We start from the raw sequence: 26,870 nt of genomic DNA on the forward strand, positions 1-26,870 counted from the left end.
ATAAAAACAACATAATACAATTTGTGTTGGTCTTTTTCTGCGTGGAACGGCTGTATCGGACATTGCTGTTATCGTCTAATCAATAGCTGTGACATTATGGTGAGTAGCTATGTGAATACATATCGCTATCAGCACTTCAAAGAGTAGTTGGCATTTAGGAAGATACGCGTATTTGATTTCTGTCAAGTGAGTGAGATGAGAAGATTGATACCGCTTTTATCTTTGTATGTCAGCAGTTGCAGTTACGCTAAATTAGCTTAGCATTAGTACTGTAAACGGGGAAATGGATGAAATGTTAACATGGTCTGGTACATAATCCCCCGCTTTGGAGCCACAGCTTTGGTTTGTGTGTGGGTTTAGAAAAAGAGACGTGACACATGCTAACGGTTTCCCCCTGTTCCCAGTGTTTGTGCTAAGCTAACCAGTTGCCGATACCAGCTTTACATTTTCCTTTATTTTGACAGAGCTATCAATCTTCTCATCTAACTCGTGGCAAGAATGCGCACTTTCTAAAATGTCAAACTATTCCTTTGATAGACTCCTGCCACAGCTAATTCTCCACGAAAAAAAAAACAGGTTTCTAGCAAGCGTGTCTTTCATCTCGCACTAACAGAACTCATTTTCTCATCACTTTATCCTTTTTGTCTCGCGTCTATCACTTCCCTGAACTGAGGCTTCGCTGTCTCTCCGCACTGGTCAGCCTTCCGAACGCCAACCTCAGCAGAGCGGCAACGCCAGCGCTGCTTGACAGGCCCAATCCAGCAAAATTAGAATCCATTTTGAAAGTGATAGTTAGAAAATTGCAAGTCATTCCTGATGCACCGCATGACAACTAAGTGGCAGCAGCCCAGTAGTCGACTGTCATTTCAACTGCCAGCTGATGACAACTCCAATCACCCACACAGCCGTCAATGCACACACACACACACACACACACAGACACACACACAGACACACACACACACAGACACACACACAGATATTCTCTTCCTCCCATCCCTGTGATTAGCATGCATATATTGCTGTCAGAGTCCCGAGCGGAAGTAAAAGCATTGAAATTCATAGACTATCTCAAAACATTAATTCCTGCCCGTTTGTGTCTGTCGGGATAAGCATTCAGACCGTGTTTTTTTCCCCCCGGTATGTGCATGTGTGTGGGGAGAAAGAGAGGCTTTCTGGTCTACCATCGGGTTTCAGGCATAAATATGGCCGCCCCTGGAGCTCAGCTGTGTTATTCCAGCCCACCCCACACCTAGGACACACACACACACACGTGCACACACACGCCCGGAGCAAGGTCTCCTGCAGGATAGCATTGATCTCTGTTTATAGTCTCTCTCTATGGGTGCTTCCTTATATGACCACACACGCATGTGTTCATTGTTGCTCACACAGACCTCACCCTGTAAGATATTTCTCTTTATAAGCGTATTAATCGGGCCAGTTGAAAGAGCCGGGGTGAAGGAAATCACCACTGTGCGGGGGATGGAGATGAGGAGGGGGGGGGGGGTCTACCAGTGGTTCCCGACCCGTCCTCAACCTTCCACGGAGCCTTTGCTCGTCCTCAGTAGTGGATCAGATCTCCTTCCAGTGGGGCCTCTGGGTTCGGTCTGGCCAAACAGATTGGATTCCGATCAGGCGGCGTTTTCTCCGCCGAGGTGTTAGCTCGCTGCGGTGGACGCGGAGGAGGATCCCACGTTAAAGCTCCAGCTACTACATGCGGTCCCCCGTGGATCCGAGAAGCTCCAGCAGCGCCCGAGTCAGATTAAGGTGTTGCTTTCTGTCTGTCTGCAGCTCACGAGGTAATTTGATTAATGCGCGAGGCTTAAGTGGATCGGCGCAGGCGGAAAAGTGCCTTAAATATCTATTTGCTCCGATTGTTTCCCCCCCCCTTCGTTTTTGTTGACTCGCTTTTACACCAGCCCATTTGTTTCAACTTACTTCTCGCTTTGAAATCAATCATGTATTCAGAATATCTCTCCCTCTCTCTCTCTCTCTCTCTCGCACACACACACACGCAAATACAGGCGAGGGCCGCCTGAACCACATGGTGCCATATTAGATTTAGGTGACAGTCACTCATGAACCAATTCAGCCAATAAACTTAATGACCTCCCCACTGCTGGGCCTGAATTTTTTTCTCCTTTGACTCGGAATCTTAATTTGATTGCGGAAATATACGTATATTGCTCAATCTAATTTACAACAGTGATTTTTGGAACACTGAGCACTTTTGTGCTTAGGCAAGCAGACCTTTCAGGCCCAGCCCTGATACCCGCCGTCTGCCTTCATGTGGGAAGCTACATCCTGCTTTATAGGGAGTGTAGAAAGGCGGCATTCTTCCGTCACGGCAGATGTATGTTGAAGGAGTTGCAGGTCCTTTCCTCCCTGAAATAAGAGCAGGAGTCCGGTATGTCTCGGGGCCCCTCGTTGTTGAATGGACAGAAGTGGCCCTCGCTGGTCAAGAGAGCGCATGCTGGCTTATCGGCACTCACGCAAGTTCAAAACCAGACGGAAAGATAGAGCGAATTGCTATTTGGGGGGAATGCTTTGATGTGGGTCCCCCTAAAAGCGTGGGTGGTCCGCGGGCCTTTGTGGGTTTTGAACATATATATACATACGCTAATTCTCGCCCACTTCTTTCACACACTGTTCTTGATGCCTTTACACAGTCTCTCGGGCCAAGTGTGATTTCACCGGGGCGGTCACAAGGGGTTTCTAGGGCAACCTCACAGAGGCCTTGTTCTAAAAATGGCCGCCATGGTTACTTTGAAAGCCAACCCTGGCCTCTTGAACATGCACAGAAAAGAGCCCTGAGCACCACTCGGGGAGGGGAGCTGGGTGGACTGGGTGAGGAGGGAAGGGGGGGGGGGGCAGGCTCTTTAATAGCTAGCACATGAGACATTGAAGGTTTCATACCCACCCAACCAGGAGTCATGGGAGGTGTGTGTCTGTGTGCGTGCATGCATGCATGTGTGTGTGTGTGTACCTAAACAGTAATAGCCCTGTACTCAGTGCTTGGCTAAATTAAAAGGGCATTTTTGGCGTGGGGGGCCAGTTTTTGGTGCCCAGACGATTGGACGGGGAAAGGCGAAACTCATTACCTACCCATCTGTCAGAGAGCGAGAGAGAAAGAGCTGTGGGAATGCGGATGGAGGGAGGGAGGGACGCATGAAAAGGGCTTGGAAGTGGAGAGAGTGAGAGTGTCCATTAAAGCGAAGGGGAACACAGCCGAGTTTTCCAACAAGGAGACGTCTTTTATCACTGTGTAGTTTTTCATACTCCATGTGTTTTGGATATTTTTTTGTATTTTTTTTGTATTGCTGTTAATTTTCCCTCTGGGAAAAAAAGAAAGAAAAACATTTGCAAAAGAAACTGCTGCTGCTTTTATGACTTAGTCTGATATGCGTGCGTGTGTGTGTGTGTGTTTGTGTGTGTGTGTGTGTGTGTGTGTGTGTGTGTGTGTGTGTGTGTGTGTGTGTGTGTGTGTGTGTGTGTGTTTGTATCAGAGGTTGATTTTTCTTTGAGCTCTCTCAGCCCCACATGTTTTTGATGTTCTCTTTTTCTCTCCCCTCTCTGGACCAGAGGCCACTCTTGAAACATAAGCTTGTGTCACACACACATACACTTGCACACACACACGCACACACACTCAATATATCGTTGAATATTACAAGTCATTGCTCATTTGTAAGTTGTTATACAGCTTAATAGGTTAGCCCTCCATTCCACAAGCAGCTGCATCATGTGAACCTTTTTGTCTCATTTATGAGTGAGTCTGTCTGTCTGTCTGTCTGTCTCTCACAGCTGTAGACATATAGGCTTTGATCACTGCAGATGCAAGTGGCTGCCATATTGGATCCACACCCCTCTTCTGTCTACATTGTTAACGAACATGTACTTCCTCTGCCAGCTGGCTCTCAAAATGGAAAAAGCATATCTCCATGGCGATGTTCTGCAGTTCTGCACCGTTGGATATTCGCAGCGAACACGTCTTAGTTCTGCAATACAATAACACAACATTGCTATTTCTGCTGTGATGCTCTTTGCAAATGTTGCTGGATTACAGCATCCGAGCTAATGGAGCGTTTTCAGGTCGCTAAACATGTCCGAGGCATCAGTGGAACTGATTCAGATGCTGTTTAAATGGGTTTCCTGTCTCTTTTTTTTTAAATAAAATCGCTTCTGGGACACTGCAGAGGAGAAATACGAGACCCCTATCATCGGCTTGTTTTATTTTTATGCCCATACTATAGGGTTGTGACCCTGTTTACTTCCTTCTCCCTTTTATCTTCCAACCCGCCCGCTTTCTTCATGCACCCCATAACCACCAGAGGTCTGACCTCACCTCCTACGTTCATCTCACTTATGTACCCCTCACCCCATCTCCGTCTCCGTCCTATGAAATATTAAAACTCCTGCCCCTCCCCTTCTTACCTAATTCAGAGGCCCGGAAGACGCTTTGATATATGCGTTAATACACGCTTGATACCGCAGCGATGCGTGCGCTCAGCCCTTTGATAAACGTATTTAAGAGATGTATGTCTTTGCCTGGTGCGCATGCATTCCAGTGATCTCTCCTGCTCACATTAATGCATTCATAAGCTGCTCTCTGTCTCTCCTAACCACTCCCATTATTAATAAATGCATGATCTCACGCAGCGGCTCAGTGTGTGCGTACATGCGGGCCTCTTTCATATGCTCACGCGCTCGCGTGTGTGTGTGTGTGTGTGTGTGTGTGTGTGGGTGTGTGTGTGTGTGTGTGTGTGTTTTAGGCCACTGCCGGGGACCCCGCCCTGCTCATTCATATTCATCTTCGCATAATGACTAGCCGCGCCTCCGGATAGCGCAGTCAGAATAAGATCAAACATTAAATTCAAACAAGGGGCTGTATAATTCATACTGTAACAGCCGCGCTCACTGCTCGCTCACTGCTCACTGCTCACTGCTCACTTCCTCGTCTCTTTCTCGGTTCCTCTTGCAGTGGATCCCCCCCGATCTGAGTTCCTGCATCTAGATATCAGTCTGGCTCACTGACTCTCTGTCAGGGTCGTACCAGCGGTCTGCAGCTGGTCCCGATCATGCTCTCATGATCAGAGAACATGAGGCCTTTTGGCAGGTGACTGCTGATTCTGATTCGTCCTTCATTCCTAAAGAGATTCATGTACTAATGTAGTTTACTAAAGGGCATATTCAACGAGTTGATCAAGTCATCCAATTCCTCTTCTGGAGGCGATGAATGCCTGATCCTATCTCTGACTTACTTAATGATGATTTTGTCTGTATACAAAGTTGCTTGTAACTTAACGACTAAAGTTTCAAGCAAATATCTCATTGAATAATTAGGTAGCTAACAATTATTTTTGTTAAGAAATGATCTGAGGATTATTTTCTCTTTAAATTCACAGCGCCCAGACGTTCAATTAACAATCAGATTAGTTAAAGAACATTTAAGAGTCAATCCTGTCATCAAAACGTTCTTTAATTAAGGTTTAATCTTTAGTTGACTGACTAAAGTAAAGCCTGAAGGAGGAGAGGAGGAAACAGGAAGGGGGGTACCTCGCCATACATTATGCCTTTCTTCAAAAAATCTCTTTCTTGAAAAATAACTTTTCCCTCTCGTCCTCTTCCAGGTTTCCACCTCAGCGGCACCGTGACGGACCCCGCCAGCCCCTCGACCCCGGAGCTCGTCTGCAGCGTCAGCGTCAGCTTCGACCGCTGCAAGATCACGGCGGTAACGTGCACCTGCGGCAACAAAGACATCTTCTACTGCGCCCACGTAGTGGCGCTGTCGCTTTACAGAGTACGGAAGCCCGAACAGGTCAAACTGCACCTGCCCATCTCGGAAACCCTGTTCCAGATGAGCAGAGACCAGCTGCAGAAGTTCGTCCAGTACCTGATCTCAGTCCACCACACCGAAGTGTTGCCTACCGCGCAGAAACTGGCCGACGAGATCCTGTCGCAGAACTCCGAGATCAATCAGGTCCATGGTGAGGGAACGTGTGTGTGTGTGCGTGTGTGTGTGTGCGTGAAGCTGCGGACGTGCTCCTGATCGTGCAGGTGTGTGTGTGTGTGTTTTCCTACCTCCTTGATGCAGGCGTGTATTGACTGCCCGATGAAGGTAAAGTGTGGCAGGATCAATGTTACTCATTAGTGAGATCCAGACAGTAAAGGAGAGACTGCGTGCTGCTAATCAACACTATAGACCTGTTATTTACCTCTGAGAGCGGGGGAACGATACAGAAACAGAGACGAAGAGGTTAGCAGAGAGTCAAAGAAAGGTGCATATCTCTTATCGATACTGTACTGGCTGCTTATCTTAATAAAAGAGAGAGAAGACCTGAAGGGCGAACAACACAGGGAGAAAGACGCCAGTGAAAACAGGAATACGTGTGTTTAAGGTCAAACTGGTTTGTACCTTTTTTTGAAGTGAAGGAGAAGGAAAAAGGAAAGGAATAAGAAGAAGGAAAAAGGAAGGAAATTCTGGGGGAACTCGTTCCCGGGCATGCTGGGGAAAAGTTTAGGGGGAAGTGGTTTGAAGAGAATGAGAAATGTGGATGATAAGAAGTGAGGTGGAAAGAAAGTAGAGATAGAAACTTTTGGGAATGGTTGACAGAAGTAAATGAGCAACCTAGCGAATGAGAGGGAGCTTCAGCACAAAAGGGCTGTGACAAAGAGTTTTGTTTTGAAGTTGACAGCCTATTGATTTGTTGCCCTCGCCTCAATAATCCTGTAAAACTAAAACGAGTCATTTGGATGAGAGTATCTGAAAGAATTACTTCTATTCCACCGTCGTCAGGTGCATACGCGTATTTATTCACTTTATGCTCTTTTTTTTTTCGTAATGCGGTCCTTTTACTTCATTGTCGTTTACTTTTTCATTCCAGGAAACAACATAACAGCAGTTTTGAGGTATTACAGTAAGAAACAGGCGCGCTATACCGTCTTCCTAATGCGTGCTATCAAAAAATAAATGTTGCTGATTTGTTCAAACAGCCCAACGTGTCCGTGTTTCACTTTAAAACTTTGAAGGGACATCACGATATTACTTTCTGTGACGAGTAAAGGATCATTTGTTTAGTTTCGCTCTGGGCTGCTTTCATCAAACATATCTGGGATAGTATTGGAGGATAGTGTTAATGGAGGAGGCAGACCACACGAGAGTGGGCCGCATTAATGATATTGATGTTAAATTGCAACCCATTTGGTTTGGAGAGTTGTGACAAATTGACGGCGAGGCTTCGCTGTTTTGTTTTCTAAAATTGCCATAGTGTAGAATTGTGTAACTAAAGGCTGAAAAACACAAATATTTAGTGTGTTACTGCATGATATTTCATATAGTGGCCGTTAGAGTCCTACGTTTTCCTAATGATTATTTTTTAATTTAGATTAAACTGATCATTATTTTCTCAAATTATGAATATTGAATTCACAATTTCCTGTTTTCACGCTGCTTGCTTTGTCTGACTCTAGCACGCAGAAAGTGTGGACTCATTTTCATCTTTCATCATTCACTATTGTGTATTTATGCACAGTTATGGTTGTATTATTTTGTGTATATATATATATATATATATATATATATATATATATATATATATATTACATATTTTGCACATTTTGCACACTTTACATTCAATTTATTTGTTTAATTTAATGCAGTTATTTGTATTCATTGTATATATATATATATATATATATATATATATATATATATATATATAATATTGTGTGTTTAGTTTACTCAATTTAAATTTTTAGTAATCCCCTTTATTAAAAGGGGATTAATAAAGTATATATCTATCTCTCTAGAAAGCTATTCAGTTTCCCAGCATGTACGATGAAGACAATCAGCCAATCCTCACTTTTGAGGAGCTGGAATCAAATCAGAGGAAGTTTTATCCGATAATCGATTCATTGTTTGAGTGGCCAGTTCAATTTCTGTTGATTTGACTCATGGATTAGTTGTTACGGTCCTACTCTGTCCATCTTTTTGTCATTCACAGTGGCAGTGTGTTTGCACATGTTCTTGTATTGAGTGTCTGAGGGAACAATTACAAGTTCCCACGGGTGGAGAAAAAATAACGACATGCTCTGTTAGGATAGTTAGGATAACTTCTTTTTCACCCTTAAGGTGAAGTGTTGGTCTTTTCGTTCAGGTAAGAATGAGATTTAATTGTAAAAGGGTGAAGCTGTAAATGTTAACATGACTTTTGCAGCTGTATAATATACAACACAAGAGCCTATAATATTAATACATCACTGTGTGTTAGGAATAAAGTAGTGTAATAAACGTATAACACATCTGTATGCTTCTCTGTGTGTGTGTGTGTGTAGGGGCCCCGGACCCCACAGCAGGAGCCAGCGTGGACGATGAGAACTGTTGGCACCTGGATGAGGAGCAGGTCCAGGAGCAGGTTAAGCTCTTCCTGTCGCAGGGAGGGTACCACGGCTCGGGCAAGCAACTCAACCTGCTCTTCAGCAAGGTCAGCGTTCACTCACCCGGATCCAGAACAACCACAACACACACACAGGCATCACACACCCGCCGTAACACACGCCGGTCATCTCCTTCCCCCTTTTAGGTGCTGCCGTCTCCCTTCTGCATCCTGCTGATAAATACATTGTCCGTCTCTTTTAGTGCACTTCTCTTCTATTCCCTCGTGAAGAGAGGCCTTCTCTGTTCAAAGTAATCCCAGACAAAACAACTTGCATATATCGGCACATACATTAAAAGGCCGGCTGCCTCTTAGCCAGAGCTAATTGCAGAAAAGGGAGTGTAACATAAAGAGAGCGAAAGAGGAAAAGCTAGCTCTTTGTACTACTCTGTAGCCGCGATTAAGCGATTACACGAGAGATGTGTGTGTGTGTGTGTGTGTGTGTGTGTGTGTTACAGCGGCAGAGTACGGCCGGCATTAATGTTCTGCGCTCGCTATGTAAAGACTGCGAGCCAAGGCCATTATCGTCCACCGCGCCCGCCTTTTAGGATGTCTCTCGCCTTCGTGTTCGCCGATGACCTTTTCAGCTCACACGCCCACCTGGAGACACATCTGCGCTTGTCCACTCGCACAACCCACGTCGAGAGTCACGCACAACCCACGTCGAGAGTCACGCACAACCCACGTCGAGAGTCACACATGGGCACGTACAGCGAGCTAAAGGCACACATACTGCATATGTGCGCCGGTGTTTTTATCCTGCTTTGCGATTGTTAAATAAAATACTGTCACTCCTCCGACCGCAGAGACACAAAACGCATAAAACTTCAACCAGGAAGTACAGTTAAAAATCGCTGTTTTTTAAGCACCCTGACCTTAAAAAAGTGGCAGAGGAGTTTAAACATTGTTTTCCTGGATTTTATATACCCAACGCAACCAAAGAGTGGTTTTTCCTGCCGCCGGAAGATGCTGACCACCGAAGTTTACAACAAAGTCCCTGTTGCGATTAGGACAGCTCCGAAAATCCAGTTTGAGAAAACTACGATGCTGGTTATGCACCTGAGAAGAAGAAAGTTATCTTTCTAGAGACATTTTTTTTACACAGATGGATGTGTTCTTTGTATTTTATTGGATAAAAAAAAAAAGATAGACAATAAATGCCAAATCATTTCTGAAATACTAAAAACTGAAAATATTGAGCCAAAAAGTACAGTGTAGTCTGATTTTGATCATGGACGTTAAACGTCAGACATCTCTCTCTAAGTAACAACAGACTGCTGCCCGGTCTGGAGCACCGGCTCTGTGGTTAGACAGTACATTAGCAAGTGGATACGGGTCCTTTTCTTTAAAGCGCGTCAGTCAAAAATATTGTTTTCTGAGTTGTGTCAACACGTAAACGTATCTGCACACAGTATAACCAGGATTTAATTCAGTTCACCTCAACTTCAATCATCGCTATAAAGAAAATTGTTTGCACCAGGTCAGCAGATGACACACATAAGTTACAGCGTACACTATATACAAATAATATGGAATTGTTCTAAAGAAAATACACATGTTAATGAGGCCGTACAAGAACTTAAAAGCGCTGCATCAATTCGTTTGGCGCCCTCCTTATTTAGTTTTCCACGCTCTGTCATTTATGTATGTCCCCAAAGTTGTGTGAGCGCTCTTTGTGTTTGTGTCACAGCTCTTTGCTCTTTGTGTGTGTGTTCCTGACCATCCTTCCTGTCTCCTCCTCCTCCTCCTCCTCCTCCTCCTCCTCCTCCTCTCCTCCTGCAGGTGAGGGAGATGCTGAAGATGCGTGACTCCAACGGAGCGAGGATGTTAGCACTGATCACAGAACAGTTCATGGCCGACCCTCGGCTGGCGCTGTGGAGACAGCAGGGCACCACCATGACCGACAAGTACAGACAGCTCTGGGACGAGCTAGGTGAGGGAGGGGGAAACACACACACACACACACACACACACACAGACAGACAATGGCTGTCCTACAAATGTGCACGCAGACACCTCTTCCCCAGTATGCACAGGCACGGACAGATTTAGCAAGGTGGGCGATCGAACCCAGACACTGAGACAAAGGCACACACACACACACACACACACACACAGTCTCATATTTGTGTTTGTTTATTTGTCCTTTGTGTCGAAGACAGCCCACATAGACACACACGCACGCACGCACACACACACACACACACACGCACACATACAAACACAAACACACTGACAGCCCAGTCGCTCCCTCTCACTGCGAATGCAGCTTTGGCAGCTCAGCACGAGTGTCTTTGTGAATTACAAGCCGCTTAATGCAGCACATCGCGCCTCATCAAAACTCCGACTATTATGACCTCCGTAATGTTTCGAAACACTTCACGGTACACGTTCGGTTGAAGTGACAGAGCGCCGCTCGCCACGCCGCCGTTTGGCTCGATATAGAGTGCAGTCCTTCTGACAGACGTGCTGCACCTACAGCGAAACGCTTCCTCGTGGAAAGAAGAAGAAGGAGAAGAAGAAGAAAAAAACAACAACCAACAAGCCCGTCACCGGCACGGCAGTTGTGTTTGTCTCCCGTCTTTGTTGTCTCTCTTTTTAATGTCTTGGTTCATGTTGCTGCTTCTGCTGTAGCTGCTGCTGTTGATGATGATGTTCCTTTTCCTCCCTTTGGTCTTGTTCTGCACTTTGTGAGGACAGCGCAGTGATCTCATCTGTTTCAATCCCACGTATTTTTGGAAGTGTGTGTGTGTGTATGCGTGCGTGTGCGTGTGTGTGTGTGTGTGTGTGTACAGTCTCTTTGAAGTCCACACTTCAAACCCTTCTTCCCAAGTCCTTATCACTCCCCCTGATGTGTGGTGAATGCTGCCTCTCGGCGCCGCTCTCCCCTCTCCCTCTCTCCCTCTCTCCCTCTCTCTCTCTCTCCCCCTCTTTTGTCTTTCTCCTCTTTGAGCAGCAGCTACTGCTCTCCACCAGACACAAAGCCAGGCCTCATTCACTTGTCCTCACCCATGTCTCCTCGTCCAAATCATCTCCGCTCCCATTTCATTTTTCGACTTCCCTTTTATTTTCTCCTCTCCCTCTGTTCTTTTGTGTTCTTTTTCTCCCTTCGTGTTCGGTCTCTGTCCTTGTCTTTGTCCTTCCCCTCCAAACTCTCTCCGCCGCTGAACACTTGCATACGCCCAACACACACACACACACACACACACACACACACACACACACACACACTGTAGAGTAACATATCTCCAGCAGTCTTGAGAGTAAAATCCCTGAATGCGCTCGCATCCCCAGAGACATAGCCACTTTTCATATTCTGTTTGTTCCAATTTACTCCAAAATGATGTGTGTGCAGTCGGCGCTGCCTCGGGACTAGTTAAGTTCTCTGTTTTCACAGACTTTTGTATTCCAGTGCAAGATGGCGGCACCGTACAAAATGTGCACCGAAAGAACAAGAAACAATGTTATGAATGCTGCACATCTTCGCAAAAAAAAAAAAAACGGCCTCCAGCGTTCTGCTGCGTGATGACTGTATTTAGGATTTTTTTTTTTTTTTTTTAAACTCAAAAAAAACACACCTGCCTGCATTGCATGACTTATCGCTGACGTCACTGTCACACACTGGGAAGTAGGGCAGCTGACTAAAGCGTGTGTCTGTGTGTGTGTGTGTGTGTGTGTGTGTGTGTGTGGGGGTGGGGGGGTGTCCAGGTGCCCTGTGGATGTGCATCGTACTGAACCCCCACTGCAAAGCGGAGCAGAAGTCCTCGTGGCTGCGCCAGCTGCGCAGATGGAACAGCGTGGACGTCTGCCCCTGGGAGGACGGCAACCACGGCAACGAGCTGCCCAACCTCACCCACTCACTGCCTCAGGGTGCCCACGGCAACCAAGGTCAGAGATTGACAAGTTTTTTTTTTTTTCCCGTGTGTCTGTCAACAACACGTGTACTTTTGGAACGTCTCCCAGGGAGGGGAGAGGCGCTGCGTCGCATGTTGCTGGTTTGTGAAACATCAGCGGTGGAACATCGCCGTCCATCCCACACATCACGCTTGGGATGAACGGCATCCGCTTTTTTTTCTTTCGCTTCACTAAACCTGATCAACCTGTCGGAGGGGATCCTCTCCTCCCCCCCCCCCCCCCCCCCCCGTTCTCTGTCGACGCTTTCGGGCCGTTGAGCAGAAAACAGCCTCTCTCAAATGTTTGTAACGCCCCAGCAGGATCAACTGCAGCGTAGACGCCGGTGCGGGCTGCCAATCCCGTCATTGATGGGAATGTTTGTTTATAGTAATTACACTTAACTGGACGAAAAACAACCAACAACTTGACGTATTATGAATGGATGTTAAAAAGCGACCAAACGACCAGGCTTGTGCGCCATCTTCTCACACCTCCTCCTCCTCCTCCTCTCCCTCCTCCTCCTCCTCCTCTTCCTGCAGAGATGCGCCCCCACAGGACTGTGTTCACACGGGCCATTGAGGCCTGTGACCTGCACTGGCAGGACCGACACCTCCAGCACATTATCGCCAGCGACCTCTACGCCAACTACTGTTACCACGATAACCAGGAGGGCTCCCTCTTCGACACGCGCGGCTGGCCCTTGTGGCACGGTGAGTCCAATCGTGCGCAGTCGGCGAGTCGCGTCGAGCGCGTGCACGGGAGCCGGCGTGGGAGCCGGGGTGGGGGCGTGGAGGGAGAATAAAGTGGAGTTATTAAACTCTGTCTCCCTCTCAGAACACGTCCCGACGTCCTGCGCCAGGGTGGACGCCCTGCGCTCGCACGGCTACCCGAGGGAAGCGCTCCGACTGGCCATCGCCGTGGTCAACACGTTACGGCGGCAACAGCAGAGGCAAATGGAGCACTTCCGTCGACACAAGAAAGGTGAAGCTGGTTTTTATTGATGTGTAAACGCCACCACCCTTTATCCGGCACATACGGAAATACCCTGTAATGCATGAAAGGGGAATATAGGAGCGTGGACAGAAGAAGAGAGGAGGAAATGTCCCTGCGAGTGGCAGCCATCGATTTTCGTAAGATGGAGTAAATAATCGCCAGGAGCAAAGGGAAACCTCTTTCTGTTCCTTTTTTTTTATGTATTCACTGTCCTCTTAATTTAATTTAATATAGATTATTTTATAGTGTTTCTTACAATTGATCTTTTTCGTCAAGGACGTTGATAAATGTCTGCGTTTTACACACGTGCATGGTTATGTCTTTTGTTAACTGTGTCTTTATCTGCTCCGTCTGGTCTCAGAGTTGCTCCATAAAGGCCATACCTCCATCACCAACATGGAGGGCTGGGTGGGACACCCCCTGGATCCCATCGGCACCCTGTTCAGCACCCTGACAGAGTCGGGGCGAGGGGGAGACGAGGGCTCCAACACCTGCTTAGACCTCTCAGGTGCTGACGGCTGGCCAGTGCCTGGCAGACTGAATGAAACACATGAAATTGAATACGGCCCTGGTTTTTACAGCAGCACCAGAAACGATACGTTCTGAGCCAACACAAAGCTGTCTGTGCGTCCTTATTACCACATTGCACTGTATGATTTGTAGCTGATATAAATGACTTGTGCCGTATAATAACATACAGTACACAAGGGCATCCTAACCAGCGCACAGAAAGCAATACTTAAAGTATCGCGTTATACCAAATGAGCAGGGCTATCATCACGGAAGAAAAAGTACATGAACATTTGTATATTCACACACAGATGTTTATACAATTTAAATTGTTTGACCTGCTGTATACTATTCAAAGTGATTTCTTTTTAATATGCAAGACATATAGTCGCATCCCTGCCCTGTTGAGTCATTTTGAGTCTACGTTGCAGCATAATAACATATATTTTTCCGGTCTTTCATGTTCCTCTACTTGGCATAGTTTAAGTGCGCATTCACCTTCAGTCTCTTTGTCTTCTCTTAACAAGCCTCCTCTCATCTATTTTCTTTTATTTTGTCGTCTCCTACGCTCCGCGATCACTCGTTTTTGTCCCTCGTTGCCTCCCCAGCTCACAGAAATAGCCCTCTCCTCTTGAGGGAGAGAATTGAACAGAGAAAAATGCTCCCGAGGCGTCTGTCTTTATTTTGGAATGGTCGCTGGGTTCAAACCTCTGCTACGTGACTGACACAGCGGTTTTCCATATGGGACAAACTCCTCTGGCGTCCAAAACCTCAGAGAATAACACAGACATTTACGGGGCACTTCATGCCGACCCTTTTTTTTCAGCGATCTAACTTCCCCCTCTCTTCTCCGCAGACTGCTCCAGCGTCGTGAGCCGAGCCGAGCTCCAGCGGATGCCCGTGCAGCGGTTGTTGGGGGACGGCGAATCGTACGTGGCGCTGGCGGTGGAGACGGCCCTGATTGGCCTGGGCCAGCAGCGGGTGATGCCCGACGGGCTGTACGCTCAAGAGAAGGTGTGTCGCAACGAAGAGCAGCTATTGGCCAAGCTGCAGGAAGTGGAGCTGGACGACTCGCTGGTCAAAATCTTCCGTAAACAGGCCGTCTTTCTGCTCGAGGGTGAGGGAGCTAATGGATGATATTTCACGCGTACTGTCCCCTTTTTTATTGCATTTACATCTCCCAGCAGTCTCCGCACATACAGACACACGTAGACGCCCCTCCTCTGTCTTTCTTTTCTCTCCCTCCCACGCACTGGGGCCGACACATTCTTGCTAAAACAGGAAAAAACACATTGGGCTCTGTCTCGCTATTTATTATCCTTTCATTTTGTGGTGCAAATAGAGGCTGAGCTGCCCTGGGCCAGACCGAAATGAGCTCTTTACACAGTAACACCAGGGGTATTGTGTCAGCACACACACACACACACATGCGTGCACACACAGCAGTGTGTACATTTACAGGACTGGGGCTGGAGCAGAGTGAGGTTTGGTTATTACGAGGAGGAGGAGGAAAAGGAGGAGGAGGAGGGTTAAAGGGGCTCGGCCTCCAGTCAAACCCCACTCCAGTCTCCACCCCAAACCTCGGCCCCGGCGCGACCACCCACCTCTGGCTCCGTTGCTAATAGAGCAGCAGGCTCTGAGGCCTCTGCGGGCCCCTGGAGGCTGCAGCCGCGCCACTGTGTGATGTGGTCTGTGGCTTAGGAGCCTGTCGGGGTTTAAAATAACCCACCAGAGACAAGGGGAAGTGCAGGAAGAGATGGAGGGAGGGACCATATGTTTTTTTCACGTCACAGTTTGTCTTAATGCCGCGTGGCTCCGCCGCTTCCCGGCTGCTCCTCAGTGTGCGATGGAAAAAACACAACTTAGTAAATATATGCACATATATACACTTGTCCTTTGGTCTCTTATACATACTTTACTACACCACAACATGATTTGAATGAATTGATTGAATTTCCTCCACCTCTTTGTTCCATCATTAAAAACAACCCGCTCCCCCCTCCCCTGTCTTTTTTTTGTTTTTGGAGCAGCTGGTCCGTACTCTGGCCTTGGAGAGATCGTCCACAGAGAGAGTGTTCCCATGCACACCTTTGCCCGCTATCTCTTCACCTCTCTCCTACCTCACGACGCTGAACTGGCGTACAAAATTGCACTGAGAGCCATGCGGTAGGTCCTAAGTGTGTGTGCGCTTGTGTGTGCGCTTGTGTGTGCGCCTGTGTGTGCGCTTGTGTGTGTGTGTGTGTGTGTGTGCGTGCGCGCGTGTGTGTTGCTGTCATCCCGTTAAAACCTTTTGAATCACATTTTAATTGATTTTTATGTGAAGATTTATTTTAAACGCTGGTCTTCGGGTTAAACAAATTCTCACAAGTTTGTACTAATGGAGCCTTTTTAAAAAAATGTACGTTTAAACATGTAGGCGGGCGACTTTGTAAAGCAAACACTAAAACCTCAAATTGAACGTGATCATCAGACTTTTAACCAGCTGAAACTGGAGGATCACATTCAGATTTGTCCAGATTTCAACTATGAAACATATTATTATACATTGTAACTAAAGTAATAGCTTCAAAGTAAAACCCCAAAACATTTTGTGATCTCTCCTGTTCCTGTGCAGACCCCCGTGTGCCCGTCCCGAACTTTAGAGTCAGTCACTGTGGCTGAATCATGGTTATGATCAGAAAATACAGAGCATTTTGTCCGTGTGTTTACGCGTGTTTAGTTGGGGGTCTGCCCCGTTTGTGGGTCTGACTGTGCATTTTCCTTGTGGTCTCTCTATATTAAGCTCATGTTTGTATTCATCTGTGGACAATATGTACATGTGTATGCGTGTTAATCAATCTGCGCTGCTGTGTTTTGATGTTGTGACTAGTGGGAGCTGGATCAGTGAATATTAATTACTTTAATGAGAGTGTAATTAGTGTGGCTGTAATGAGGAAGAAACACACATACATACGCACACACACACACACACACGGGGCCAATGGGGAGAGGGCAGTGTGGGAAGGATGTTTGTTGTGTTTCTACAAAGCTCCATCGCTGAGAAACTGGCAAATGATTAGTGAATGAATGATAAGTGTGGGTTTTTTTTTTTTTTCTGGCTCGTACCATCGCGTGTCACAGTCGGACAAATGTGGAACAAAGGCACAACAAACGCAGCATTCACACTTTCCGCCACTTAACCGGTTAGGAGGAGTCAGGAGTTGAAATAACCCCAAACAAGAGGGTTGGCGTTCTCATGGATGGGGGAGGGGGGGGGGGTGTGGTTTCAAGGTTGTGCGTCCAACCGTTCGGTGTGTCCCCTTTTTGCCTCCAAACCCAATTCCCAAACCAGTTTTCCCTGAGTCAGCCGCTCCCATCCCTGCCTCGCTACCTCCCTTCACCTTCCCCGTTTCCTCCCCTCGCCTCCTCCATCCTCACTCCTGTGGTGTGAAACCGGCGATTTAGAATAATATGGCCACTTATGGGTGCTCCTGGGAGCCAGGGGTGTCTACTCAGCACATAATGAATGTGTGTAATGTAGCGTAGTGTAATATGATAGCATATACCTCCCCGCTCCCACGGGACGGCGGACAGTTAAATATAGAGGAGGAGGTAAAGGAACCAGGGCTATTTTAATGGACCCATTATAACACTATCATTGATACAAGGAGAGAGGGAGAAAGTCTCCCTTGCTCATTTACACACTCACTCACACACACACTCACACACACACACACACACACACACACACACACACTTACTTTTCAACTCGCTTTCTCTATTTGTCTTCTCCTTCGCAGTTGCTCTCAACCCAGCTTTTCTTTTTTTTAATGCGAGAAAGTCTCACTGCCTCGATACACAAATGCATATCCAGTATTATGAAGTGTGTTCGTGTGTGTGTGTGTGTGTGTGTGTGTTTGTGCATGTAGTTAATTAAAGAGTGTGAGAGCAGCATATGCTGCGCAATGGCTTGGTGTGAGCGGCCAACACAAAAACAGAGGAGCTGCCTACTGGTTCACGCACTGCCCAGAATTTGACTGCAGCCACAGAAGAAGAAGAAGTAGTAGAAGAAGAAACTCGCTGCCTCTCCAGAGACTGTCCTTATTGCAACTCTTTAGAAGCCAAAAGAGACAAATCCCTGCCGCCTGTTTGCATATGAGATTTCCATCTGAGATACGAGTCTTCCAATGCTAATGAATCTAGATCCTCTCTGTGTTCCACAACCTTTGATCCTCTGCTTAATCCATAATCTTTGAATCTCTAAAGCGCTGTATATTGTAACTGTGGTTTGGGGATAAACTAATACGACGAAAAAACAGTGGCAGAGGCGATATTTTAAGTATTTCCCAAAGTTAAAGTAGCCACACCACACCAGAACCAATACTACATTTCAAATAAGAGTCCCACATTAATAACGTATCTTTACTGATGCTCAACATGTGAGCAGCATTCAAGCAGCATCTGGTTGAGGTGAAGCTAAATCTAATAATAATCTGAGTGTCGCATCTTATTTTATAATCCAACTGTACGCTCTGTGTATATAGAAGCCTTATCTGAAAGTAAATACATGAAAGGGTTAAAAGAAAAAGCTACTGAAGTCTGAAATGTTGTGGAGTTTTATATAATGCAGTTGTAGCAAAAAGTCAAAATACTCGAGCATCTCAAGTGCAAATACCTCAAATGTGTCCCTGAGTACTGAACTTCAAATGTACTTAGACACACACAGTAACACAAACACACAATTTAAATGAATAATTTGATGATGATAATTATACTACTACTACTACTACTACTACTACTACTACTACATAATAATAATAATAATAATAATAATAATAATAATAATAATAATAATAAAGTAAAAAAAATACAACTTACATATATAAAAATATATTCGTAAATCCTATAAAATATATCTCCTACCATCCCCAACATCCTCATGAAATGAGTTTGACGCCTCTCGTTTCGGGTCGTGCGGGACTTGATCCCCGCTGTCAGGCGTTATGAAGAGGGTTTTTTTTTTGAAACTTTTGGGTTTGTGTAAAGAGTGGAGGTCTGCCAGGGGATGTGACACTCCGCTGATACATGTGGGCTTGATGGATTATGAAAGTGAAGCGTGTTTACAGTCAGACGGGGGAAAGGAGCGCGAGGTAGAGAGGTCAGTTGTCGTGTTGATGCTGACCAGAGCTCCCCGTGGGCCTCTGGGTTTAGGTTCAAATCTGGCTCGGCTTCTTTTTTTTTCTCACAAAATCTCGTTCTTTCTTCCTCGCTTTCCCTTCCATGGTCCCCCTTCACAACCCCTCCAGATCGTCACCTTTTGAATATTGGTACGATGAGTACCAGTGCCGCCCCCCCACCATCATCCACCTCCCTTACTGCCTTGCAAAAAGGATCGATTGTCTCTTATGTGTATAGCATGATCATATCCAGGCATGGCAGTGCTGCGAAGCACACTTGTCATTGAGTTTGAGTGTTTGTGTCGTGTTATTGCACGGAGAAGATGATCATGTTTATAGCCAGCGTTCACCACTTTGCAGTAGTTTACAAGACTCCTCAATGGGAATGCACCCACAGCACAATGCACTGTGCTCGTGCTTGGATTGAAGCCTTCAGAGCGGTCCATTAGGATATTTTCATGGTTTATATGAATATATTTTGCGCTAGTTTCTCATGGAACAATAGTCCAGTATGGATTTTCCTCCCCAACATTTAGAGGAGGTTATTTTTCAGCAACCCAGGCCTCTCAAGCTCCGATCTAATGGAGGCCTCCGGCTCTCTGGTGAAAACCAAACAAAGACAGGAATGTTGATGAGGCCTCCATCTTTACCCAGGGAACCTTTCTTTTTTTGCTTTGCTACACACCAGGAATCTTCCAGAAGGCCCCAGTGTGGTGGAAGCTTTTAGCAGCTCTTCAGATGTGTGTGTGGAATGAACCCGGCTGTTGCCACAGCGTCCAAAAAAACCTTGGTTTTACACCAAGTGTCTAGTGTTCGCACTCGCGCGCATCTCGACTGGCTTTTTGTTACCTTCCCTCTCTCTCTCTCTCTCTTTTTTTCTTCCCTTCTGAGCGACCAGCCCCGCCTGTGCCCTCTTGGGCAGCAAGCGAGTGAAGAAGAGGATGTTTTTCGCGCATGCCTTCACTCGGGTGGCAACAATATCACATGCACTTTGCTCTGAAATTGAAACTGGCATTTAGCATCACATTGCCTTTACCAGGCTGCTTTGATGTGTTTTCAAAAAGGGCAGGTATGTGTGTATCTGTGTCTGCCTATCTGAGCGTGTGTGTGTGTGTGTGTCTGTGTGTGTGCTGGCACTCTTCATTCATGTGTGTCGGTATTTGTTTGATGTGTGTCCAGCCTTACGGGGCTGGAAGGTGAATTCCTTAATTTCCCCGTGGACTCAATTAGCTTTGTGATTGGCTGAGAGAAGGCCAGGTTGTGCTGTCTTCTGAAGGGAAGAAGACCTTTGAAACTGAGGTGGGAGTGGAGGGAAGTGAAGTGAAGCAGAATAGGAGATGAGCCGGCCACAGTGGTAATGGTGCTGGTGCTGGCGAAGACTTGGCCCAGTCAGTGTTATTATAATGAGAGACGGAGAGTGAGACTAGTGGAGCCCCTTCATCCACTCGCAGGTGTTACACGGCTCTGACTTCATTATGACCAATTAGAGTGAAGAAAATACTAATTATACCTTGGTTTCTAGGTGATTAGATAGTAGGCTTGGGAGTAAATTGCAGGAATAGGCGAACAGTAATCCCCCTGTGATCACTAAAGCCATTTTCATTTTGAAGTCACTTTCAGACCATCATAATGAAGACTTTCTCTCTCTGTACAGTATTTCTGTCTGTCTGATTTCACAGGGATTCTGAAGATTCGTGGACCTTTGGTGTCTCTTTGATTATCATTCACTCTATTCCTCTGCCACTCTGTCTTTCTTACGCTAACGCCGTACTTTTTCATGCTCTGTTGAATGCTCATTTAAAAATGAGCCGCACGTGGATCTGATTTTCTGCCGCCCTTTCGCTCTCCTTCCCCGTCAGGTTGCCGGTGTTGGAGTCGACGGCTTCGTCCGGTGACCTGTCGCGACCCCACCACATTGTGTCGGTGGTGCCCAACCGCTACCCGCGCTGGTTCACCCTGAGCCACATAGAGTCTCAGCAGTGTGAGCTGGCCTCCACCATGCTCACTGCTGCCAAAGGTGCGGAGATATTCGCAAACACACACACACACACACACACACACACACACACACAGGAACAAACTAATATTGCATACAGAAAAAAAAAAGCCCACTTAGTAGAGGCTCCCGGATAGCATTAGCAATCGTCTGAAGCGCTTCTTCTGTTCGAATCCCTTCCAGGTGACAGTCGCAGGCTGGAGACAGTCCTGGAGTCCATCCAGAAAAACATTCACTCCTCGTCTCACATCTTCAAACTGGCACAAGATGCGTTCAAGATCGCCACTCTGATGGACAGCCTGCCTGACATCACGCTTCTCAAAGTCTCCTTGGAGCTGGGACTGCAGGTACGGGAACACGCCCACACGGTTCCTCAAAATGGGTGCTGCTGTATTATTTATTGGCACCTTTTTTAGGAGGCTGTCAGGTCAGCTCGTAATGAAATTGTATGCATCTGTACGGCTGGCTGTGCTAAATTTAAGGTTGAGCAGAATGACCGTTTGAGTTTGTAGACAAAAGATAACCAAAACCAAACAAACATCCATGGCATCCCTCTGTTATACATGTGTGTTAGTGATATTTTACTCAAACCAGGTTCCTTCGAGGTTACTGTCGCTCTTAGAAACAGCTCGAAGCGCCTTTGGATTTTCTTGAAATTATAGATATTTAATCATTTTTCTAAACAAGGGAAGTTTACAGCACATATTGCCATAATGAGTCGCTTATGTTGAGATGTATTGGGTCCATGGGAGGACTTTAATCTAGTGTTCATGAGTTTTAAAAGGTTGTGGGTTGGCGTTCCTGTCTTGGAATGTGTATTCGAACATGCGGCGCGATCACCAGGCCTCCAGACTACCATGAGATGTCCACCGTGTGCCATTACAGACACAGCTCTGTGGGAAAAAGGGGTTGAAGACGACTCAACGTTTTTCCCGGCATTTTATTACAGTCATGCTTTATTTTGATTTCGCACTTTGTAAAGGGTGTTTGTTGTTTTTTTATTTGGATTTTACGCAGAAATTCCTTGACGTCTGCTGTAGGAAGCCAAGCTGCTCTTGAAGTGCATTCCCTGTAACGTCCCCATACGTATAATATGTGTATTTACTCCCGTGGTTTGCTTGAGGGTTTGTCATCCTCAAAGCAGCCGTGTCCCTCAGCCAGTGACGAGCTACGAATGGCAAGGGAAACAGAAAGGAGGTTTGAGCATCTTTGACGACAAGTCAACCACAGAAAAAAAAACAAGAGTCCCTGTTTCATGATTGTTGAAAATATGACACAATCTGTGCCCTTACAGTCACTCAGCCATACTGTGGATGTTCCAAGTTTAAAGTATTTCCTCTCCAGCTCACCTGTCAGTCCTCCTTTCTTTTCCACCTTCCTCAGGTGATGAGAATAACCCTGTCCACATTAAACTGGAGGAGGAGAGAGATGGTGCGCTGGTTAGTCACATGTGCCACCGAAGTGGGTAAGTGTGCCCGGCGACGTGAACGCTTCGGATTCTTTCACGGCGCTCTCGATCTAACCCCTCCGTCTCCCAATCTTCTCCTCACTCTGTCCCGTTTGTGTCTGCCAGGTGTGTACGCACTGGACAGCATCATGCAGAGCTGGTTCACCCTCTTCACCCCCACAGAAGCCACCAGTATCGTGGCCACCACTGTCATGTCCAACAGCACCATCGTCCGCCTCCACCTGGACTGCCACCAGCAGGAGAACCTGGCTTCGTCCGCCCGCACCCTCGCCCTGCAATGTGCCATGAAGGACCCCCAGAACTGCGCCCTCTCCGCTCTTACACTCTGTGAAAAGGACCACATTGCCTTCGAGACAGCCTACCAGATTGTACTGGACGCGGCGGCGACGGGGATGAGCTACACGCAGCTGTTCACTATCGCGCGCTACATGGAGCACCGCGGTTACCCCATGCGGGCGTACAAGCTGGCGACGCTCGCCATGACCCACCTGAACCTCAGTTACAACCAGGACACGCACCCGGCCATCAACGACGTGCTCTGGGCCTGCGCGCTCAGCCACTCGCTGGGCAAGAACGAGCTCGCCGCCGTCATCCCCCTGGTGGTCAAGAGCGTGAAGTGCGCCACCGTGCTCTCGGACATTTTGCGGCGGTGCACGCTGACCACGCCGGGCTTGGTGTCGGCGCTGCACAGCCGCAGGAACTCTGGGAAGCTGATGTCCCTGGACAAGGCGCCGCTCAGGCAGCTGCTGGACGCAACCATCGGGGCGTACATCAACACCACGCACTCGCGGCTCACACACATCAGCCCGCGCCACTACAGCGAGTTCATAGAGTTCCTGGGCAAGGCCCGGGAGACATTCATGATGGCTCACGACGGACACATTCAGTTCACCCAGTTCATAGACAACCTGAAACAGATCTACAAGGGCAAAAAGAAACTAATGATGCTGGTGAGGGAGCGGTTCGGCTGAGGGTGAGGCTGGGGGGGGGGGGTCGCCGAAAGCTCCTCTCTCCACTCTAGTACTTTTCTATTAACTTGAGTCTGCCTTTTGAACTTCTTTTGGACATATACAATAGACAAGTAAAACGAGGGATGTGACTTGTAGAATGAAGCAAAATGAGAAAGGAAAAGATGACAAAAAAATCAACAGAGCCACAAGCGGTATTATTGTTCTTGCTGTTGTTATTGTTATAAACATTATTACTATTATTATTATTAATAATATTATTACTACTATGTGTACAGAAGTGTTTTTATTTTTCAGAAGAGAGGAAATTTGTCACGTTGTGAATGTTGTGTGTATTTCTCTACATGTGTGCGAGAGGAAAATGAAAAGTGAAATGGCTTTTTTTTTTTTTTTTTTTTTAAATTTTTGGTTCTTTTTATGATTTAAAGCATCCTTTTTTTCTCCCTTTTTCCAGTGTATATTGAGTTATATGTCGTCAAGTGGCTGAAGCCCTTTTACAATAGCGCTCATGAAAAAACATACAGGAGAAGAAGAAGAAGAAGAAGAAGAAGAAGAAGAAGAAGAAGAAGAAGGAAGAGAAGTAGAAAAAGAAGAAGAAACAAAAAAAAAAAAAAACTACGTCTCGGCATCCTCAAAGAGAAACTAAGGCTTTAAACCACACGGAGCACCTCCCTCTGTCCAGGCCCTCACCGGTGGGCGCTGGGCAGCACTGCACAGCTTAGCTCGGCTCGGCTCGGCTCGGCTCGGCACAGCTTGGGTTAGCACTGACAGAAAGCCGCCATCAGCATTTCTTTAGACACAGCAGTAGCAGCAGCAGCAGCAGCAGCAGCAGCAGCACTTGAGCAGCCATTAGTTTTCTCTGGGTCCCAGGCACTAGCTTCATTACACACAACGATGCTCTTAGCAAACTCGTGTTGTTGTTATTGTTGTCATCCTCCCCACCTTCATAGCGAGTTCCTGTTTTGAGACACAGGGCAAGTACGCAGGCGCGACAGCGATGGCACATTACACAAAGATAATGAGTAGTATTGTTCCATTCATGAAACGTAGTACAGCTGTGATTCTTAACTAAATAACAGCCATAGTTGAACTAGACACCCAGAGGGAGACGACTACCTCATGATACGGGATTGAACCGGCTCCCTTTTTTTTTTTTTTTTCCCCCCCCCCTTCTCCTTTTCTTGCTATCATGATATGTACCATCTACTGTATGATAGCTGACCGTTTTGATTGAAACAGAAGAGTCACCAGTGAGACCAAGGTTACGAGGAGACGTGGAGTCAGATTCCCGCCAAGTGTTTGTGAGCTTGGCGCTGCTGTACGTCACTGCCCCGGCATCGGTACTTACGCTCCCCCTCCCCCCCAAAAATTGGCACTAGCAGACCTTGAAAAAAAAAAAAAGAAAAGAAAAGAAAATGTGTCAGTGTGTCAGTCCCCCTCTCATCTCCAACAGCCACCATTGTACGGTATTTTTCAGACCAGGCCAGTGTCATTTCCCTCTGTGCATGTGAATCATAGAAATTAGACTCTCTACTGTTAAAGGTCATTGTGTGGAACCTTCAGTAATTGTCAACCAGAACGTTCTCAGGGATTTCTCTACACAGGAAAAAGGCGGAACAAATGATCGACTGACTACAGGAAAAAAGACAAAAAACGTGACACAACATGAGCGAGCATTTATTGTACTCTGTATATATGCCATAGTATATGTCTGAATATGGAGGATCTGAAAGTATATGTTAACTAATTTATACAGAGTATTCTATGTAATGTGAAATACTTGAAGCCGCTGTAGTTTGCTCTCTCTCTTTCTCTCTCTCGGGCTCTCCTTCTCTCTTTTTGTCTTCTCTTCTTTTCTTTTTCCTTTTTTTTTGGTCTTTCGTTGAAAACAGAACATATCAGAAGGACTAGACTGACCTTGCTTTTTGGACTCACAAGGCCTCACGTGTTCTTACTTGAGACGCTGGATCCCGTCGTGAAAATGCAGGTTGAGTCAGATTGGTGACGGCGGAGAAAGACACTGTTGTTCATTCCTGCTGACTAAAGCATAAAAAGGGGGGCGGGGAGGTGGAGACTACTTCAGGCCGTTGGTCGATACATGTATGAAAACACAATACAGGACTTGATTATGCATGTAAGCAGTTGCACTAGCCTAGTTTTCCACAGGATCCTGTGGAGAAAAACTGTAATGTGCTTTATACAGGACCTAATTGGAGATGAATCTGGTTAAAAATCATGTATCATGTGTCCAGCCTTACACGCGTTCAAGGCCATCTCTTGGCTGACGTCTGTCTCATGTTGCTTTAATATAACCCTTGAACCCTTGTCAGAGTAACTTGTGTAACTCAACAAGACTCATATTGATAATTATGCACAGGTTCTATCTAGCTAAGATTAAAGAAACAAGTCTCCTCAGATCTCCCTTTCATTCACCGCAGCATTTCCAGTGTCTCCTCTGCAATGTTCAGCTGTCCTATCATTACTTGCCTTTTTTTTTTTTTTTACCTTCTTTATATGTCTGATTTTTTTTCTTCTTTTTTTTCTTCTTCATCTCTTTTTCTATCTTGTGTTCATTAAAGATAAAAGCAGCCTTTTCTCTTGCCTTGTCTTAACGCTTTAAAGTAACCAAACAGGAGATCTATCTAACAACCAAACGCGTTCGAAGAGGTGAGAGACGACCCACCTTGGTCCCAGCTTTAGTGTCCTTAATTAGTAAGTGAATGGCTGTGTAACTCATGCTTTAACAAAGCAATTCCTCACGTGTGTTTGGTGAAAAAATACGTTGTCCAGTGTCTCTTGTTCTCTTCAGAAACAATTTCCTCTGAGTCTTTCTAGCTGTTTTTTTTTCCTTCTTTTTTTTTGTTTGTTTGTTTGTGTAGGAATCTTTTGCTCTCCCATTTTATTTATTACAATGACCCATGTATACATGCTTATGAAATTAAGATTTGATACACCGATATCAATTTATTTATGTAACTAAATCACTGTTTTATAATCTTGTTAATGAGTCAATAATTGATTTTTTTTTTTGATTTCTTTTTTTTTTTTTTTTTGTTTTAATAAAAGTTAGTTTTTTGAAATGTATATTTACTTCCCGCTGCTTTTTGTTTTGCATCCTGAAAACATTTTATGTTTTTGGTTTTGGTTGTGCGGCTGCACTCGTCTCAGAAAATGTGTCGTGGATTGTTACGGGAAGCGGCCCGCGAGCTTGACGGCGAGCGCTTTGGTCGGGTGTATCGGCGCCGGGGCCGTTCAGATCTCCATCAAACGGCGGTGTCAGAAAAAAGCCAGAGAGGGATCACTCTCCCTGGCAGCAGCTTTCATGCTGTCATCTCGGGCGAGTTGACGAGGAATATGAAATGAATCAATTGATATTCCCATGGTCTTTGTAGCTTCTGTCAGGCAGCTAGGCTCAGCCAACCACAATAACCTGTTTACATGCATCCA

General features: G+C 46.2%; 1 protein-coding gene across 1 annotated transcript in view; it reads left to right on the top strand.

The window, feature by feature from the left end:
* Window positions 1-26,343, top strand: part of LOC137779027 (zinc finger SWIM domain-containing protein 6-like) — a 45,376-nt gene extending 19,033 nt beyond the window's left edge. The window contains exons 2-14 of the mRNA XM_068566466.1: window positions 5,634-5,990; window positions 8,338-8,486; window positions 10,221-10,371; window positions 12,147-12,326; window positions 12,872-13,042; window positions 13,167-13,313; window positions 13,687-13,833; window positions 14,692-14,952; window positions 15,866-16,001; window positions 20,851-21,008; window positions 21,171-21,334; window positions 22,371-22,452; window positions 22,561-26,343. Coding sequence (XP_068422567.1) covers window positions 5,634-5,990; window positions 8,338-8,486; window positions 10,221-10,371; window positions 12,147-12,326; window positions 12,872-13,042; window positions 13,167-13,313; window positions 13,687-13,833; window positions 14,692-14,952; window positions 15,866-16,001; window positions 20,851-21,008; window positions 21,171-21,334; window positions 22,371-22,452; window positions 22,561-23,426 — 2,969 coding nt within the window. The 3' untranslated portion in view covers window positions 23,427-26,343. The remainder of the gene's footprint in view (window positions 1-5,633; window positions 5,991-8,337; window positions 8,487-10,220; window positions 10,372-12,146; window positions 12,327-12,871; window positions 13,043-13,166; window positions 13,314-13,686; window positions 13,834-14,691; window positions 14,953-15,865; window positions 16,002-20,850; window positions 21,009-21,170; window positions 21,335-22,370; window positions 22,453-22,560) is intronic.
* Window positions 26,344-26,870: the final 527 nt, after the last annotated feature.

Source organism: Clinocottus analis, unplaced genomic scaffold (genome assembly GCF_023055335.1).
Source record: "Clinocottus analis isolate CAN_PGR_092001 unplaced genomic scaffold, fCliAna1.0.p SCAF_7, whole genome shotgun sequence".
NCBI lineage: Eukaryota > Metazoa > Chordata > Actinopteri > Perciformes > Cottidae > Clinocottus > Clinocottus analis.